The 20,989-nt window shown below is 38.8% G+C and overlaps 1 protein-coding gene across 1 annotated transcript in view; it reads left to right on the plus strand.

Moving 5' to 3' along the window:
• LOC131993547 (kinesin-like protein KIF20B) overlaps positions 1-16,671 on the plus strand; it is a 67,980-nt gene extending 51,309 nt beyond the window's left edge. Inside the window, exons 32-35 of the mRNA XM_059359506.1 lie at positions 9,240-9,326; positions 10,991-11,108; positions 13,995-14,149; positions 15,328-16,671. Of these exons, the coding sequence (XP_059215489.1) occupies positions 9,240-9,326; positions 10,991-11,108; positions 13,995-14,149; positions 15,328-15,408 (441 nt within the window). The 3' untranslated portion in view covers positions 15,409-16,671. The remainder of the gene's footprint in view (positions 1-9,239; positions 9,327-10,990; positions 11,109-13,994; positions 14,150-15,327) is intronic.
• The last annotated feature ends 4,318 nt before the right edge of the window (positions 16,672-20,989 follow it).

Raw genomic sequence — 20,989 nt, forward strand, 5'->3', positions numbered from 1 at the left:
TCTAAATATGCTATTGTTACACTTGATGGCAAAAATTGCACTGGTCTGATGGACTGAAAAGTCGCTAAATTTAGCATCAAAGTCGCTAAGTTGGGAACACTGCTTTGCAGGCTTTCACAAATGGTGTGTGTTGTTGTCGTAGTACTACGTCACATCCCGCTTAGCGATCTATCCAATCAGTAACCAGGCTGTTTTCAGGGGAGAAAAAAGACCCTGCTCTTCTACAGGGACTAAAAAAGTCCCAACAAAAGCCGGCTCCGGACTGCTTGTATTCAAATTAGGGGTGTTTCGGCGAGGGTATTGCCCGGTAGTGGAAACATCGCTATTGTTGCTAACGGGGGAAGCCAAGGCTAGTGCATTGGAAATTGCTGCAGGCGACTTAATTCCAAAATGGGAATGACTGCACTTTTGACAAAATTGGACTCTGTGTATTTAATGGAAGAAAAAGACCAGCAGTACGAGGTGTACCAGATTGCTCGAGGAATCGGCGTTTCTTTGGTGGATTATTGGACCATTGAATTTGGTACAACAAGATACGCAAGTTTAAATGGAGCTGCCAGATGCCGTGTTAGCCTTCAAGCTATTAGACACTGGGGGACCTAATGTAAAAGACAAACAGTTGGCACTTACAGCTTGCCCCAGCGTCTCTTTTGTTAATATGAAATCAGCCTTGGAAAGAACTTTTGTCAATGACATTACGCCACCACAAGAGGGCGGCAGTGCACTGCAGATCAGTGGAGATACTGGTGACGCTACCTACTACACAAGACACAGGCAAGCAAGGCGAGTTGGCCAAAACTGGCAACAATCTCAAACAGTGTTTCCAGGATCGAACCCACTCGACAAACATGGGAGGAGAATGAGATGTTCAGTATGCCAAAGCACATATACCTGGGCAAAGGAATGCCCCAATAAAAAGGAACATGTGAAACTAACAAAGGATGATGGACTAAAAAATTATTATTATTGGACTAACATCCAGTAGATAAAACATTATTTAACTGATGTACCTTGATTCAAGTACGCCCTTTCTTACTCTGTCCATTTACAGTTCACAGAGATGATTGGGTCCTGGGATTTGGAGGTCACAGTTAAGTGTGTCTTAACTAGTTTGGAATGCAAAGAAACTAAAACAATGATCAACGCGTATCATTCATCCCAAACAATAGTAAATGGTGTGGGTTAAATTTCTAGTGCAGGCGTACTTGACTTAAAAAATTAGCTGTACATCACAGGTGCCTGTAGATGATGGCTTTAAGTGATGCCGCCTGGCATGCGTACCCAATCCAATTCACACACTTTTGTGTCACCGTATGCACACAGATTTCCTCCTGAAAACGCTCGTCTAAACACGGAATAAACAGTGAAGACGCGACGCCACTTTTGCGTCTTCTGTTCAGACCGTCATCATGTAAACGTAGCCTAAAAAGATACATAATTTGTTACTTATGCATATATTTTTGCACACCACCTCTATAAACAATAATAGGGCTGTGCAGAGAGTGCTGTGGACAAACAAACACCATATTTTTTGAAGTAGGCAGAGAAAATATACAGATGAGTTGTGGCTTTGTTTTCTTTTTAGATCAGATGCCACAGTCATGTTATCTTCCAGTTAGAGTTTCAGGAGCATGATGGTTGCCCCTCATACACATCAGAGGAGTTTTGCATAAAGAAGCCCCCTTTCCCACATTGCGCTGCTGGGTTCCTTTTGAGTGTTTGTGGGTGGCGCTGCCATCCTGGTCCTTTTCCAAATTTTGAGTTTGAAGCTGCTGCGTTCACCAGTGCCAAGATACCCCAAACATGGTTGGTGATGGTTCAAATTTTGCATGTAATGTTAGAAATGTTTTCTGTTCTGTTTTAAGTAAGTGGTTTTGTTTTAACAACAGTTTTTTCTTTTCTGAAGTCTTATATTTTTAGGAGGAGTAAACGACGAACGGCAAAAGAGGTACCTTATTCTTTCTTTCATGAAAAAGCATCATGTTTTTATCCTCCCATACTCAATCAAACATTCCTCATCAGTCATGACATTTTTCACCGTCATTCACCGCATTAGGTTAGCTTTCACTTCTGGGCCAAAAAATGCACTGCTCCCAAAATGGCTCATCTGCTCATCATGGATATTGTACGCTATTTTGTAAATCCTTGCTTACAGAAAGTTTTTCGTATAGCAGTCGCAAAAGTATACACATTAAAAGAGTGCTTGGTGCTGCTAACCTGAATCACCAACTTTCCAAATAAATCTAGCAGAGACTGCTGGGGAAACCTCTCTCAGGAGACACAGAGCGCTGTGGTCCTTTAACCGTGTTTTTCACCTCCATTTTCTTTGTTGGCTCTTGGCCAAAAGAGGACTTAGGAATGAATGAGTAACAGTGAGGATGTCATGCAGGAAACTTCATTTGTTCATTCAACCTTACTTGCATCAGTTAAGATTTGAAAACAGATGCCTTTCTCTCTCTCTCTCTCTCTCTCTCTCTCTCTCTCTCTCTCTCTCTCTCTCTCTCTGTCTCAGTCTTTCTGTCTCTCTCTGTCTGTCTTTCTGTCTCTCTTTCTGTCTCTGTCTGTCTGTCTGTCTGTCTGTCTCTCTCTCTTTCTGTCTGTCTGTGTGTCTCTCTGTCTCTGTCTGTCTCTCTTTGTGTCTGTCTGTAGGTCTGTCTCTCTCTGTCTATCTCTCTCTTACAGTAGGGAGAGAGGCTACATTTAGCTGAACATAATCTGATTCTAGCCAATAACTAGAGTAAGGCATCACACAAATAAGGATATTTAAAATGGGTTGTTTGATGGAGTGTTTCATTAATTTACCCATTTGCTTGCTACAAAGCGAAGTGACTAATGTCTAAAGACGCCGTCTTCACATTATTCTGCAATGTCACAGATTCCCTCCAGTATCCCCGCTCAAAAACACATTTCTTCCATGATGTTAATGTGGTATAACCTTGTGGTGCAGTATAGCTGTCCAATCTTATTTTTCCCATAAGATGGGTGGGGGGAATCATTTTCAGTAGTAGTCATTTGCAGAACTTTTTGAGCACTTTTATTTTTATTTTTATTCTGATTGCTGTGTGTTCATAGCTCAATTGGAGAATATGTTTGCAGATCATGGTCATTAGATAAATCACATTAAAACTTAATCAATGTGTGGTAGTGTAATGTGCTAAACCTTGTTTGTATTTCTGCCTTGATCACATTTGGTCTTTGAGGGGGAAAATGTAGCCGGTGAGAGCAGAGATGCTGGTTTAAGGCTGTGGTAGGCACACACTCTCCTGTTCCTCGCCCAACAGGAGGGTCAGAGTTGAGATGAGCTACAAGGCTGTGCTCCTGGAAATTATTGGGATTCAGTTTCTTGTTCTTGTTCAAGGACACTTGAGTAGATAACTCAGGGGCAAAGTGTAAAATTATTATTACAGGGTCGCTTGTATGACCACAGGCCTAGACTGCTCCCAGCTGAGTGTGCAGTCGCTGATGGAATCACTTTGTCCTGTACTGCTGCATTTACAAAGAAACAACCTTAACAATTACAACTTGATAAAATGGAAGGATGAGTCTGTGAAGTCCAAGCTGGAGTACTGTGTATTAAAGTTTCCAGTTTTTCTGCAGGGTCATTCACACAACTTCATGGACGATTATTGTGTTATACAGAACACAGATTTCTACATTGAAGAAAACATTTCATTGAAACTATAAAAATTTTTTATTATTCCTATCTTGCGTTGTAGCTTAAAAAGAAGATTAATATTGTCCTCCCTCTATCAATCACTTTCAGTGGCAGTTTTGTTAAGAAGACTGGTAGCTTGCTCGTTAATGTGTTCATCAAATGGTGGAGATGAGCGTCCATCAATACCAACATTAGTTTACCACAGATGTATCAGTATTGTCATTATTAGTAATAGTTTCAAGGAACACTCCACCGTTTTTTCATATTAAAACATGTTATTCGGTCAAGTAAGACGAGTTGATACAGACCTCTTGCGTCTCAATGCGTGCACTCAATCGCCCTGGCGCGCGGCGCCACTTGGCTAGCACTTAGCTTAGCCCAGTTCATTCATTAGGATCCAAACAGATGGACAGTTAGAAGCGACCAAACTCCTCCACGTGTATGGCGGAATAGCACTTGGGAGCACTTCGACTCGGCGCAGTAATATCATCACTCCTGAAAAATCTTCTCCCCTCAGGAGTGATGATATTACTGCGCCGAGTCGAAGTGCTCCCAAGTGCTATTCCGCCATACATTATAGTTATCCTTTTTATCCGCTTAGAAAAGCGCCACGTTTTATTTTGTGTTGCCATACTTGGTCGTTTAACTACTCGTGTAGCTGTATTTAAATAGGGAAAACGTGGAGGAGTTTGGTCGCTTCTAACTGTCCATCTGTTTGGATCCTAATGAATGAACTGGGCTAAGCTAAGTGCTAGCCAAGTGGCCCCGCGCGCCAGGGCGATTGAGTGCACGCATTGAGACGCAAGAGGTCTGTATCAACTCGTCTCACTTGACCGAATAACATGTTTTAATGTGAAAAAACGGTGGAGTGTTCCTTTAATAATCAGGATTACATTTAGGGCTGGGCGATATATCGATATAAAAGATATATCGATATATTTTTAAATGTGATATGGAATTAGACTATCACATATATCGATATAGTTTTTAAAAATATATATTTATATATAAATGCTGCCCTTACTAGTGTTTGTCATATTTAGTTCTTTTGCAATGTTTGTTATTCTTTTCTCATATAAATATATTTATTTCAGAAAAAAAATTGGCCTATTTTATTTCATAGGCTAATTTTATTTAAGTTATTTTTTATTCAAATGTGCACTTCATGGAGCTTTGATTTAAAAAAAAAAAAAAATACAACAGGTACTCCTGTTGTTATATGGTATTTATGTTCACTTAAACGGTTTCAATAAAACTACTTGTGACATGTCATATTTGGCTTTGACTGAACATTTCTCTCACTTTGCAATAAAAATATCGGGATATATATTGTATATCGATATTCAGCCTAAATATATCAGGATATGACTTTTGGTCCATATCGCCCAGCCTTAATTACCTTTCAAGTGCTCATCACATAAGTAGTGTTACCCTGTTTTCTGCTTTTAAGACATTATTAAATGGGAAAAGTAGATTATTCCATTCTTCTTGCCATAGTCCTGTTTTTTCCCCAGTAATTATATTGTCAAAATCAAAGGAATAATGTAAATTGAATTGCTCCATTTTTAAATAGAGTGCTTGTATTTTAATCAATGTGGCACCCAGGCAGGGACTTTCATGGTAAAGTGGGTTCTTATCTGATGAGTCTGACATCAGTAGGCAGTGACCTAGCAGTGATATGGCAGCCGATTTCATCAACCATTCACACTCCTGCACCATTCAATTTTTCTCTCCGATAATGGAGTGTTGGCAGGCTGGAACATGTAAACTGGCACAATGTGAACACAAACTGCTTTTGCTTTTTTCAATCATTTTCTCCTCTGTCCTCCAGTTTCATCCGTCTCTCTCTCCTTTTCTCTTTCTGTCCTTTAACCCTCTCTCTCTGTCTCTCCCAGCCAGTCATGGCTGCATGTCTGTTCAGCAGATGACTTCTAAATGATTTATTGACGATGTTGTGGCTCTTCTTTAGAGGCGACGTTGCCACTGTCCCAGAAAATCTTTATCTGAATTTTAAGCTCTTAAGATTTTGGTGTTTGTGTGGCCTTGTCAACAGAATTGCTGTGCTTCAAGGACTCTATCTGTCATACATCCAGAAATATATTGTGCTATATAACCGTTGCAGTGCAGCTTGTAGCATTTTTCCCTCACTGTCTGTATTCTAGTTCTTCAAATTTTCCTCCAGAGACAATATGTTTAATGTTCAAACTGATGAACTTATGTTTTCTCAAATATACACTAAGAAAACCGGATTTGTTAAAACTTTTTTGGATTGAAGGTTGTATTAATGTTTTCCTCAGCCCGAGGAGCTTACATAAAAATACATAAATTCACAAAATATTACATAGACCCGAAATGCACAAAATATATATGCAGTCAGTGTAACAGTTATTGTGGATTTATGACGGTATAGATATAAATATTAACACAGTGGAGGCAATTAAGAGGCAATTAATTATAAAACTGAGAAAGATCATAAAACTATGTAAATTAAGCAGTATAATTTATGTTGAGAACTTTGTAGTTGGATAGAGCAATAGATGATATCTATTTGGAGATGTATATATTATATATGTATAAAGTAATTAATTAAAATATGCAATAATTAAGATGGAAAAGTGGCATTAGAATGTGTGAGAGGCACCAAATTTAGGCTTTTGGGGGCAAAAATTTTCTCCGAGGGAGCATGCACCCAGACCCCCCGACTTTGTTCAGGTACCCCCATCATAGTCTCAGAAATCCTGTAGGAAACACTGGTTCTAAAGATTGTTTGGCAGTTCAGTGTCATTTTTTGTACTTTCTAAATTGCTGATAGATATTTACAGGCACACACCATGAAGGGGACAAATACCCCCCCTGCAGAAAAAATCCTAGAGAAATGGTCTGGGAATAAAATCATTTTTTCTTCAAAATTTTGCAAGAAATCATGTTCCTGCAGCACACCTCTGCCTATCTATCTTTTCTGCATCTTTCTTTGTCCTCAGTCCTGATTCACATTATCTCATGTCTTATTTACTTTCTCCACACGCTCCCTATATCATCTTATCACATCGCACACACACACACACACACACACACACACACACACACGTTTCATCTTGTTTCCTTTCTCCATTCTCATACTCTTTTTGGGAGTTTCTCCACCAATCTCTGCTTCCTCTATTTTCCCTTCTCTCTCTAGCTGCAGTTTTAGAATTAAGGTAGTAGCCTCCTCCCCACAGCTCCACAGTTACCTAAACTTTAGATTTCCTCTTCAATAAATGTCTGTCAGTATTCAGATGTGGAAAAATTTGGTACTTTCATTGTATGCATCGCAGGTATCTGCATAGAAACACATTTCAGCCCTGCTAATAGAACCTCTGTCGCTTCAGCACAAAATATGTTGTCTAAAAACATATTCCTCATCCATAAATCCCGGTCGATTGGTTCCGAGGGTTCAAGGTCCGGATCAGCAATAAAATCACCGGCGATGTTTTCATCAAGATCGCTTCCGACACTTACTTCTGAGCTTCCTCCGCTATAGTCGTCTTCTGCCATGATTTCAAAGTTCTGGAAAAGTCCCATGTTGCATTGTGACACTCCCACATGTATTCTGATGCATTTCATTGGCCAAGAGACCGAAAATAGGTGGAAAAAACTACAAATACTACAAAACGACATATCCGCTTTCCCCGGCCTTAATGGTAGAATAACACAACAGCGCTCCCGGTTTTAATGGTTGAAATGCGGTAATGCTTTCCCGCCTTAAATGGGTTAAAGTGGAGCATGTTTACGCTCACTCTACTGTCAGGTGGATGAGCCACCCTTTCAGGTCGGCCTCGTCCCCAGCGGCTTGTTGTGAGTCAGACTAGTTTACCAAAGTATGTTGAGGGATTTTTTGCAATGAAGCAGGGATTTACAGAAGGATCACATTTCTTAGTCTTTCATAAAGTTTATGCCTTTTTATGTTTGCTTTTTTGGCACCTTTGCCCTCCCAATTTGGGATATCCAGTTCCGCCATGGTGTTGGCCTCTGTCACATATAAAAAAGGCTCCATTCCTCACTGGCCTCACCACCTTGCAACAATGTCAATTAAAATCTGGGATCATTGCTGCAGAAGAATTAGACCAGGTCCCTGTGTTGGCTGTAGGCTGGCTTCGCCCTGCACCCAGGGAGAAATATGACAAAGGTCAAATGGTCCATGAACAACAGAGTTTTGACAGATTAGGCACTTAAGGAGTCAATTTAAACTGAAACATACCTGAAAACTTAAAAAGGGCAAGAAAATAGCAAAGATTTAACCACAGTTAACACAGTCGTGTGTCAAAAAATAAGGATGACTGTAGTTTGTAGGTTTTACAATAATAGTAATATCTTTAGAGTGAGTTACATCCCATTTGAAAAAAGAAAATTAAATGTATTCTGTTTAATTTTTCAGACTGCCCTATGACATTATCCAGGAGCTTTAAAGGTTAAATCATTTGGACTGTTGTCTCTACCTGGTGCTGGTTGTTTTATGCCTTGCCTTAATAAGATAAAATGCACATGCACACACACGCACGCACACACACACACACACACACACACACACACACACACACACACACACGTATATATATTAGAATGTTCACACATCAGAAAAACGTATGTATTCTTCAACCATACAGTGTGGTTCAAAACTCAAACCTTTCATGCTAAATAATTCTATTTATCGATTGCTGGAAATGGGACAAAATGTGCATTTGTTTATTGTTCTCCCTTTATAGGTTGAATAACAAATTAAGCAAGAGTACACCAGTAACATGTCAAACAAACGTTGAATTCTTTTACAAATCTTTGGGTTTTTTAAATAATATATTCAAGGCGAAAAATGTTGCTGTCTGAAGTTAGAATTTTTGCACAATCATCTCCCATTTACTCCCATGCCACCATGTCATTCAATGCATTACCTCCCATACTGAAGACCAGACAGAAAAATGCTTCACTTGATGAAAAAATACCTTTGGGTATCCTTGGCATACCAGTGCCAAAAAAAAAAAAGTGCTTTTTTTCTGAACACCAAAGACTTCCCTGCAACATTGTACTGAGAACTGCAGAAAACATCATAAACACTCACATTTGTTTTCTTCGTTGCATGTTAATGAACGGTTTTCTATCCGCGGTTGATAAAAGTGCCTGTCACTGACATCAGATTCTTGCTGGAAAGTGAAAACTGAAGATTAATTGGGTGTTTGTGCGACACCCAGACAACATATTTTGACTGGTAGCAGTTGAGCTTGTCAGCTCTTTGAGCCCATGTGGCAGGTAAATAACCCTAAATTGGAGCTTGTTTTCTCTCCTTGAAAATTATTCCGGCTGGTGAAATGGTAAAAGTGGAATTGACCAAGCAGACCGGTGCACAAAGTGTCTGAATGTTTTCTCCTGACATCTAGCCTCATCTCATCCCGTCATGTCATTATGAAACATTCTGTGGTTGTTGTTTTTTTTTCGCTCGTTCCCTCTCTCTACCCTCTCACCTCATCAGCCTCTTACTAATCCTCTGGTACTGATGACTCAGTACACACTATGTTTGTGTCTTCATCTTGTATGTGTGTGTGTGTGTTGATAGGAAGAGGTGGATGCAGAGAACAGAAAGAACACGCGGACCAGACTGACGCCAAAGCCAACCCAAGCCACCCCAACACACCAAGAGGAGGTGACGACCACAAACACAGACATGCAGAAACATGCATAACCAATTAAAATGCGCGCTGATACATCCTATTAACCAGTGATTCCCAACCAGGGGGGCCAGACCCCCCCAGGGGAGCACCAAAAATTCACGGGGGGTCGCGAAGCCCTCTTGATTTGAAGGGGTGTAATAAATCTAGTGTGTTTAAATATAGATGAGTCAGCATTAAATTCATTAGTGTGACAAAAACAACTAAATAAGGGCTACAATAAATGTTTATGTAGTTATTTTAATAAAAAAATCCCTACAGAAAAGTTTAAATGTATAGGCTATATCGCGAGAATTAGGGCATGTGTAACATCCCTCCTGCAGTAGACACAGGTAACCTCACCTAGTGGTAACCTCACCTAGCAACAGAAACACAGAGCTAATGGAAAAATGGCGAAGCGTCAGGGAGACGAGAACGCTGAATATCTCAAAAAGAAAAAGAGAGGGTACCATGAAAGTTGCATTGAGTTTGGCTTCATAGAAGCAATGGACTCTCTCTGCCCTTGTTTTTCGCTACAACATATACAAAATATATAAAATCCTGCAGCTCTATGGAATCAGCACAATCATTGCTAGAAGTGGGAACAACTGAAACTTGTCTTTGTGCACAATAACACAGTTAGTATGACATACATCATAAAAAGGATCTGGTTAGTGCAAACGCTTTATTTTTGGACACTTAGGCCCCGTTTACAAGAGGCACTTGCGGGTAAAAACGACAAAATATTTTATGGGAAGTGCCGTTTGTTTAGATGGTGACAGCGTTTTTGGGGTTTAAAAACAAACAAAAATCTGAAACCAACCAAACCTTCAAGCTGCTCTGGCAGCTCTAATAAACTTACAGGAGTCTTTCCACCAAATGTACAGGATATGTACAGATAGTATTAGTGAACAGAGAAGGATCTGTAATTACCTCTATCACATTTAGGATGCACCAATTGGTGGGAGGCGAGCCAGACGGCTTTGGACGAGACCTGGGAGATCTAGTGGATGGTGGAGAACTTTGTGGAAGGAGTAGCTGATGAAAATGCGTGGCGTGAAAACTTCCACATGCCCAAAGATGCTCTTATGGCTTTAAGTGATGCCGCCTGGCATGCATACCCAATCCAATTCACACACTTTTGCGTCACCGTATGCACGCAGATTTCCTCCTGAAAACGCTCTTCTAAACGCGGAATAAAAAGTGAAGACGCAACGTCACTTTTGCGTCTTCTGTTCAGACCGTCATCATGTGAACGTAGCCTAAAAAGATAAAAAATTTGTTACCTATGCATATATTTTTGCACACCACCTCTATAAACAATTATAGGGCTGTGCAAAGAGTGCTGTGGACAAACTAACTACATATTTTTGGAAGTAGGCAGAGAAAATACATAGATGAGTTGTGGCTTTGTTTTCTTTTTAGTTGTTAAAGCAGAAGATCGATGCCGTATGCACACAGATTTCCTCCCGAAAACACTCGTCTAAACGCGGAATAAAAAGTGAAGACGCGACGCCACTTTTGTGTCTTCTGTTCAGACCGTCATCATGTAAACGTAGCCTAACTCACCCGTCATGTTCTCTGTATACTTGCACCAAAACCACATGTAGCTTTTTCCCCACTGTACATTCTGACACAGTTGACTGTCTCCTGTGATCAGGTCTCCTCCGCTGCAGGACGCCACGACTCCCAGAGCAGCATCCTCAGCAGAAAGGAAGGAACTCTGCAGAAGATCGGAGACTTCCTGCAGAGCTCCCCCACGCTGCTTGGCTCTAAAGGTTAGTGTGTCAGTGTGCGACTCTTACTGTAGGAGATGTTTAACTCTTATCAGCTTCTCTGCGGGAGAGAATTATGAGAGTGAAGATTTGAAGGGAAGAGGCTGCAGTTTTTTTTTAGTTTAAATATGATTTAGCAGTTAAATGAAAATCGTACACCATTAGAGGGTTGACTCATGCTTGTCTAATTATAATAAGTGCACATATCATTCAGTTAATTAAAATCTAGTACATTTAATGTTTGGAACATGTTTTTTCAAAAGCGCACGAGAGTTATTTCAGACAAGACGATAAATTAACAACCAACACTAATAAAAATCAAATGGATGAAATTAAAAGGCAACTTTATTTAATTATGAGTTTTCTTTATTGCCATGAGCACACAAAGGCCACAAATACTCACTACAGCACCACATGTAGATTAATCCGCCCCTGAAAATAGTCCAAAAGCATGAATAAAACAGAATGTGATAGTTTGCAAATTTTTTTTGACATGTATAGAGTTAATTGATGTTCAAACTGATACATTTTTGTTGTACAGTGACCAACTGTCCTTGCCTCTTTTTTTTTTTAATGGAACTTTATTTGTGAACTATTGTTAAAGATTCACACCTTGAATATCTTGAATGTCTTGAATGCTTCAGACAGATTTACCATCGCTGGTTCTGGACTTTTCATTGGATTTCTTGACTAAAATATCCTTTAAAGTTACTTCTCAGGCACTAAAAACTTCTGAGGACCAATTAAAACAACATAAAATCACCAGGCGACCATTAACACGAGTGTAACACATGCCGCCCTTCTGCTTTTGATGAGCACACGAGATGCAGCACTTTAAATGATCTCAAATTCATCTACAGGCATCTTGGAAATAAAACGCAAATGCGAGCAGTGCAGTAATCAAGCCTGTTAATCATGAAAGTCTGCATCAGTCTAGCATTATCTGCCCTTTACAGGAATTGCTTTAATGATGCAACATTTCTGAGATACTAAAAATTAGTTTTGGTGATATTTAAAATGAGCTTCAATATTCAAATCACGATCAAAAAGGACACGAAGGTTATTGGCTTGGAGGGGTTTTATTACCAATCTACCCACATACACACATGCATAAACACCAAAGCTTCCTAATATTTACAGCTTATTCTCCCGAGTGCATTGAGGTGCATTCTCTTTATTGGCCTGATATCGTCCAGGTGGCCCGGATGGGTTTTTTAACGTAGGACACACAAGGACAAACCTTGGAGTTCCTGTCAGAGTCATTTTCAGGAGGATAACGCAGGTTTGACAAAGGAACCGGGCAAGGGTAGCGCAGTTTGGGACACTAATGATGGCTTAGAGGAGAAAGTTAAGACAGCGAACATATTGGAATCAACCGGACTCATCTCTGAGTTTTATCCTTGGGGACCGGCAGTCTCACTCGGTCAATTAATTGTCGCCCCTGGGTTCCGACACAAGGGTGTTGTCGCCTGCCGGCATCTCATCCTCCCTCCCTCCACCTCTCTCTTTCTGCTGTTCCTTCCTACCTCGTTGTCTTTTATCTTCGTTATTTTACTTTTTTCCTTTCTCTCAATATGTTCTTTGCTCCGTCCTTTCCCTCCCCCATCCTTTTTTATTTCTGATCTTTCCCATCTCTTTCTCTTCCTCCCATCCTTCCTTTCCTTCCTACAACCTGCAGTCCACTCCTCTGACTGGCTTTTTTTCTCCACTTTAACAGTAAATTACAACAATGACATCTTTGCTGAAGAGTTTGTCATTGTTCGAGGCCTCTTTAAAATTACCTTACACTTTACACATTAAGGTCCCGAAACGGTCCCTCTCATACACTTATCATAAAAATGTGATATATAAAATTTTTTTTTTCACTTTCACCGCATCAAACCTTTTAGAAGCTACCGGCCTAACCATAGATATAAATTATTTTATTTTTTTCATTTTTTATGTTTCGATTCCCTTTTTGTCATAAGGAACTCTGATTTTCTCATGGGCAAAACACAAAATATGCAATATTTTCAAAAATAAGGTGCAAAGTGGAATATTTGGGGTGAAGGTATTACAGCCTTGACTACGTAATTAATTGATAACTCCTTTATAATTAATCCCAACACACCAAGACCATTTTTATGGTGTTCAGTTTTTTCATTGCCATAATTGCAAGGTAAGAGAAGCAGGCCTCCATTGAAACTGTGTGTGATTTAGCTCTGCTGCCCCTGGTGGTTTCAGGGGGATCATCAGACCTAAAACCAATTTTCCATGTATTTTGAAGGGAGAGGCTTATATTTATTAGGTATTTGTGGGAAAAGCATTATATTATGTCAGGATTACAGTCTATCAAAACTATGTGTTTATAATGGGAGTCAATGGGACCAAAACGGGCCTTAAGGGTCAGTGTGAGTGTTATGCATATCTCCTATTCTATAAACCTTGCAAAAGAGGGATTTTTACAATTATAATAAAAAACAAACCCTGGCCAAGTTTCATACAATTAGCCTTTAAACTGACTGATATATTGAGAATCAAAAACATAAAATTAGCTGAACGTAAACGTTTGGTCCCTAAGGTGCCTCGAGGGTTAAAGCATATAGGTGAAATTAGTTTATATTTGCAGTGCTGGCAAATCCCTTGAAAAGACCGACAATGACTGTATCCTGCAAACAATTATTGTCTGTCAATTAGAGTGTGACAGTGGCTGTTTTTAGAGTTATTATACTAATGCTACAAATATACTGTTAAAATGATTTACTCATAGTAAAATGGACGCACACTGACCATAGTTTATAGCATCAAATGGATCACCGTCCGAAAATTAAGCACTCAATTAAAAATATCTATCCAAATCTGTCTTAAGTATCTATTCAGCATGTTTAAAAAGTGTCTCCGTCTCTGCAGCCAAGAAGATGATGAGTCTGGTGAGCGGTCGGGCTGATGCTGACTCAGCAGCCCACTCTTCCTCCTCGTCATCCATCAGTCTGAGAGCCAAGAAGAACAAAAGAAAACTCTACAGGCCTGAAATCTCCTCCCCCATGGACATGCCTTCACACCCCGTGAGTTTCATTAAACATAACCTCATTATGCCAACAAACAGTCACATGATAGTCCTACAGTACAGCTGGGTCAGAGGTAGGCAACCTGCGGCTCTGGGGCCACATGTGGCTCTTCAGGCTGTCTGCAGTGGCTCCCTGTGGCTGTGACAAAAAAATATACCAAATGAAATTTCTTTTCTATTCTTTTTACATTTTAATTTTCATTGATTGTTGGTGTAGGCTCAAAGCAATGTGTTCCTGAATTATAAAAATGTGTGGCTTACATACAGCATTACATTTTATGTTATTTTTACACTCAGTCAACTAAAAGGTGCACCACAGATGAATAAAGTCTAAGGCTCAGCATCTAAACCTCTGAATTTTGCCAACATCAAGCCTGGTTTTGACTTTTTCCTTCAAATCCAAATCTCCTGAGATATTTTTGGTGTCCAGCCTCTCATTTGCACTTGGGTCCTGGCTGCATTCTGACAAAACCATACTAATAAATACTCATTATTGTTTATTGTTAATTGATGATCACCATTAGCTGTCACCAAAGTGGGATGAGCTAGTCTTCCTGGGGTCCAAAAAAAAAAAAAAATCACTTAACAATGATAATGTAAAAACAATGAAACATTGTAGACATCATTAAAAATCATCAGAAATCATTCAAATAAGTTATTGAATTCACAAGTATTATATTCATACAGTACATTCCCTACTCACAGATTTAAATAGCACATTCTCAAATGGTACTTGAAAGATATTTTGCTATTCAGCTTATGTATATTCAGTACATTATGACCTATTAGTATTATGGCTAGGTTCATTTAGACTCAGTAGGCTGTTTCATCTTCATAGTAAGGCTCAAAATAAGGTATGCGGCTCCATTATGATATTTTTCTCTTTTTTGGCCAACAATGACTCTTTAATTAGTAAAGGTTGCCGAGCCCTGAGCTGGGTAATGAACTTTATTTGTATGAAGTGAAAAAACTGTCAACATTGGTCGGACTATTTTTAAATCGGCAACTATCTCATTAAAAAAAGTTTTGCAGTAGTTCGACTTTTTTTTATTTTGGCAAAACTCTTGTGATGCTGCAGCCACACACACTTCACAGAGCCAAGCATTCCTTTAAGATATGGAGTCTGTGCCTCTGAAACGCACACATATTTAACAGTTTGTTGTTGTCTCGTTGTAGATCATCAGCAGAGAGCCCGAGGAGAAAGAGAGTGACCATCAGATCATTAAGAGGCGCCTGCGCTCCAGGATGGCTAAATAATGAAGCGACTGACAATACTGTACATCATCTCTTCTTCTCTTAACACTATCTCAAATGAAGGGAGCATTTAGCTGCTGATAAACTCAATACCCTAAGTTATCTTATTTAATCTACATATCTATTTGAATAGTCACTAATATACTGTTGGTTATGTGACAAGGTGGCAGTAAAAGGAATAGTTCAATATTTTGGATTCATATTCACCTCTTACTGCTGAGAGTAAGAAGAGAGGATCTTTAAAGCTCATGAACATATTTCTGTTTGTTTCTCCCATGCACAAACAGAAATGTGTCTTCTGTTGGTGGTTTTAGTGGGAGGAACATGCTGGAAAGTTTTTCTCCATCCACTAAATTCTTCTGTGCAGAATTTCAGCCAGCGAGCAGTTTCCAACTTGCTTTTGAGTTGAACAATTCACACACGCACAAGTGGCATCGCTCTCGTTTTCTAAGTCTCAAATAAACGTGTTTCATAAAATGTTGAACTCTTCCTTCACAAGACTGAAGAATTACTGAATCAACGTTTTTTCTTTTTGCTCCACATTTACCAACAGAATCACTACCTATACTCTAAGTTAATAAGCACTCTAAATTTGTATATCGTTACACTTTTTAGACAAACAAAAAAAAGCAGATTTTTTTATTTTTACTTTCATGTGCAATTTTTATTGAAATGTCTGGGCTGTGCTAGAGCGTGGTTTATATTATTTGTTTAGTCTTATTTTTAAGTGAATACAGTTAATAGTTATTGTTATTTTTCGAACCGCTCTAATGTTAATCTGTTCATAGATCCGTTAAAGCTGCTAGTAGAGTGCTGGACTTTTTGTATAAGCAGTTGGATATTCAAATGCACACTGTATTTACATTTTGTACAGAGTGTTAACACTTTATATTCAGCTGTAAAACTTTCACTTAACTCCTACAGCACTTTATCTCTTTCCTCGAACAAACTTAAGAAAAGGAACAAAATTTGATTGTACACTAAATGTAGATAATGAATGTTTCTACCGTGTACTTGTAAAGGTGCTTTCACAACCGAAGTCCGAATCAAAGTGAAATTGATTTGTTTTTAATTTAGTCTGGTTTGCTTTCACAGTGCACAAATGTAAGCGGACCAAATAAAAAAAAAAAAAAGATTTGAAGAGGAGCCTGTATGACGGTGTAGGTCTGGAAATCTACTAATCTCATACTTTTACTCATACTCATTATTTCTATTTCATTATTCCGAGCTTGTGTTCTGAACAAACTAATTTGAAGAGAAATGCTATGCCTGTAGAGGCTCCGGGTCGTCAATAATGTGTTGATCCATTATTATGGGCTGAAATATGGGCCACCAGAAACTTGAATTTGGATTGCTTAACTTGAATAATTGCATTAAAAAACTGAATTTGAATCACATAATTTGAATTTGGATTGTTCAATTTGAATCATTGCATTGAAAAACTGAATCTGAATTGTAATTTGAAATTTAATTTATTAGTTTGGAGTTCTCACAATTCAATTTAAATTTTCTGCCACGATCATCCAGGTAGTTGAGGAAGAGCAATCAAGCGCAGAAAAACGGAGGTGCTGATTGGCCGTAGAGGCGCTCTGTGTATCTGCAACCGATTGCTCTGCCTCAGCTACACGGATGTTCGACACAGAAAATTGAAATTGAATTTTGTGAACTGAATCTGAATCGTGAGAACTGAATGTTCTGTTCTAAACTAATCAATTAAATTTCAAATTACGATTCAGATTCAGTTTTTCAAATTATGTGATTCAAATTCAGTTTTTTAATGCAATTATTCAAGTTAAGCAATTCAAATTCAAATATAAATAATTCAAATTCAGTTTCTGGTGGCACATATTTCAGCACAATCAGAGAAGGAGAGCCTTGATGCTCCTAACACAAGTAATGTTGAGCAATATGTTGATTATTCTGCAATGACAAATTAGCTTTAGCTCAGTGGTAGTCTTTATAGTATTATCTGTGTACATCTCACAGGTAGCCCACACTCCACTTTGTTTTGGTTTATTTCCTTTAATTTGGTCAGATTCTGGTTGGATTACGTTCACAGTGCAATCCAACCGCACTGGAAACGGACTGAGACCCTCTCAGAGTACGATTGGAGCGTTAACAAGCAACCAAACAAACTATAACAAGGACCAAACTGCACCAGAGTTCCATTAAAACTGACTAAACTTTGGGCTGTGAAAGTGCCCTGACTGAAACCGCTCTTGAGAACACTTTGTTCTGTTTTAGACTAGGGACAGCTGAGTGTTTTTCATTTGTGCTGTAAAATTTTGTTAAAGCTGCCTGAGTTCAAAGGTTTGTTGTTCCATTCCTGATTTTCTGAAATTGTGCAATTTTCAGTATTTTTCCCTTGTTTTTGAGAAACATATTACACACTTTTCTGTCATACCATCATGTTTTTCCCCTTTTTCAAACTTCTGTTCTTTAAGTCTTAATCAGTCATTTGACAATAAAAAAAAAATCAAGAACATTTGCTTGTTGCATATGTTTTTTTGTCACTATTTTGACCTTTTAATACACTAAATATTAGAATAATTTTGAATTGAAATGAGAAGGACCAGTTCCCAAAGTTATGGATTTACATTTACCTTCTACACACACGTCTCGTCTTTGGTTGATGCACTGATTCAAGACCTAAATGTTGCAAATATTTCGCTGCTCTAAAGTAGGTCAGCTTCTGCAGGAAGCTGTTTCTCTGCCTGTAAACACTGATATTTTGCATAATCTTTGTACATTATGTGAGTGAACAAACACCTGAACAATCAGACAAGCACATTACTGCTGTCATCGGCTTCAAGAAGCACTTCTGACGTTTGCGATTGAAGACAAACTGTGTCAAAGTGGAATGAAACCAGGTTGAAAACTTGAAACTTTCTGATGGCGAGCCCCCCATGTGGCTCGGGTCGGAGGTTGACTGTTCCCCGGCTGCTGCTGTGATGTGTGAGCACAGATATAGAAAATATAGTTAACCCTCTGGAGTCGCCAAATGCGCTAAAGCATGACTTCTTCATCACATCCAGACATAAAAAAGCAGCGTGGAGCCCTACTTTAAATTTACCTCTAAAGTTCTGGCTGTAAACTCCATGAGGCCAGTTTCAGTTTGATGATGATATACCAAGTAAAATGGAGACAAGCGCAAATATATTTAGTATAAAATTATAGAAATGGATGTATCCCTCTTATATATTATATTTGCAACCTTTGTTCACATTTGCAACATTTACATTTTTTTATTGAGCATAATAGTGTTTTGAAAGTTAAAAAAAGATTCAAAATCAAATTTTATGTTGGACTAAAGGACTAAATAAGACACAAAATGACCAAAAAAAAGACACAAAATGACTAAAAATAGATGCATAATGACCAAAAAAAGACACAAAATGACCAAAAAAGAGACAAAATTACTTAAAAAAAAGACACAAAATTACTAAAAATAGTCGCATATATATATACAAACATGGCATTTAAACATTTTTAAGTGGTGTATACAGGCAGGATGAAAAGGATTCAAAATGGACAAAATAGCCCAAAACTCCATAGAGTTAAGTGAAGAAGTATTGTAAATGGTTCAAGATGAGCCACTGAACCAAATTAAGTGGTTGAAGTGGTGACGTACGAGTGAATAATTGTTGACAAGTTGTTGAGAGGTCATCATCTTTGACTAAAGGATAAAATCTCAGCAACTACTAGTTGTTTTGAAACCAGTGATTTTACTAATTGTGTTGGACAACTACAGTACATTAGTCTCACGTGTTATGAGCAGACTTGATCAGAACTAGTTCATACTGAGTGCTGTCCATTAACACTTGAGGTCAAAAATTTTAATAGCTGTAGTGAACGGCCTTGGAAGCAATTCATAGTGTTGCTCTCTGTTAATTACATAAAGTAACAGAGATACCCCTGTGGATGTACAGACACTCTCAGTGGAGTACTTTTAGAATGAAGAAAAACTCTAAAAACATGACCTTAAGGCATTTGCTTATGATGAGAGAATCTGTTACCCTTTTATAAATCACTTCTTAAAACACACTTTTATAGACTCTTTTCCGTAATGTTTTCCATCCTCATTTATTATTCTACTCTATTCTCTATATAGTACCCCTTTACCTTTTTAATTTTGTTTGTATTACTTTTCTGAGGTATCTAATTGAGTGTGCTTGTAAGAGCAAACTATATACTATCCACCTGGCACATACACTAAAAACGAATTAAATCGACCAGCTCGGCCATGACAAGTATGCTATGACATTATTTACTCATTATTATTTGTCAAAAACAAGACAAAAAATCACCCCAATGTTACCTTATGGAGAGGCTAGAGTGAATGACATCATAGCTAGAGTGGAAAGTGTGAGAAAAAATTGCCCAAAAATACATTTGGAAACTGCGCTCGAGGCCACAGATGGTAAATGGACCGCACTTATATAGCGCTTTTATCCAAATCGCTTTACACTACACACTACGCTCATTCACCCGTTCACACACACATTCATACTGGTGGCCGAGGCTACCAGGGCACACTGGTGCCACTTAAAACCATTGGGAGTTCATTCATACACCATTGAACACAGCATCGGTGGGCCATTTGGGGTTCAGTATCTTGCCCAAGGATACTTAGACATGTAGGCTGCCATGGTCAGGGAAACACTGACCTTCCGATCAGTGGGTAGCCACTCTAACAACTGAGCCACAGCCGCCCCGGCAGATACCACTCTACAGAAATAATTATACATAAAAACATAGGAAAATTCGTCTTCTCACTCACATTTGTCTGTTAAAGCTGTCAGAGTTATAGTTTGGGCGTAGGACGCACAGATGATCCACCAACATGCACCCACAGCCTTAAAAGACCACCATGGTAAAAAGGAGGGAACATTTTTGGAGGAAAGCAGATTCACCAGTTTCCTCTAATCGCTCAAAAAACAACAACAATTATTTTCTTCACAAAACACATTTGTAGGCATTCAGGAAGAACTGAGGAAGCTCAAAGTGAAGTCTGATCAATGTTAGGAACTACGGTTTGGCCAAAACTGCTTTCTGTTCGAGGGGATCTTACAGCTGTTTTTCTCTCTCTCAGTGGCATCAAATGTCACAGGAGCAGCTGCGGTTGACTGCTCTGGTCTGAGTGGTGGCCGGCAACTCGGCTAAACCTTACCCTAACCCCCCCACCCCCATTTCCACAGTTGCAAGAATTGTTTTCCTATCTCTGCTTTGTTGGCCTTCGTTGGTGTCATTCTCCTCTGTGATTAACTGCTCTCTGTCAAAGCACTTTGTAAACTATAGTTGCTTTAGAAATACAGTTATTATTAATCTTTATTATTTTAATGATTTATTCGGGATGTGTAAAACCATATTTGGACAGGACAAACATTACTTGAAGACCTCTGGTAATTTGCATTCATCGTGGAGGTCATTTGGGATTTTAATCCCATGCAAATCCATAACAATCAAGTAGAAATACAGACAGAATTTACCTACCATATTTGGCAAACATGGGCCGAATTATGTGTTTGAACCAACCTGTAAACATTGCAGCAGCCAGAAGTTTTCTTGACCAGACGGATCAAAC

The sequence above is a fragment of the Centropristis striata genome, chromosome 20 (genome assembly GCF_030273125.1).
Source record: "Centropristis striata isolate RG_2023a ecotype Rhode Island chromosome 20, C.striata_1.0, whole genome shotgun sequence".
NCBI classification, from domain to species: domain Eukaryota; kingdom Metazoa; phylum Chordata; class Actinopteri; order Perciformes; family Serranidae; genus Centropristis; species Centropristis striata.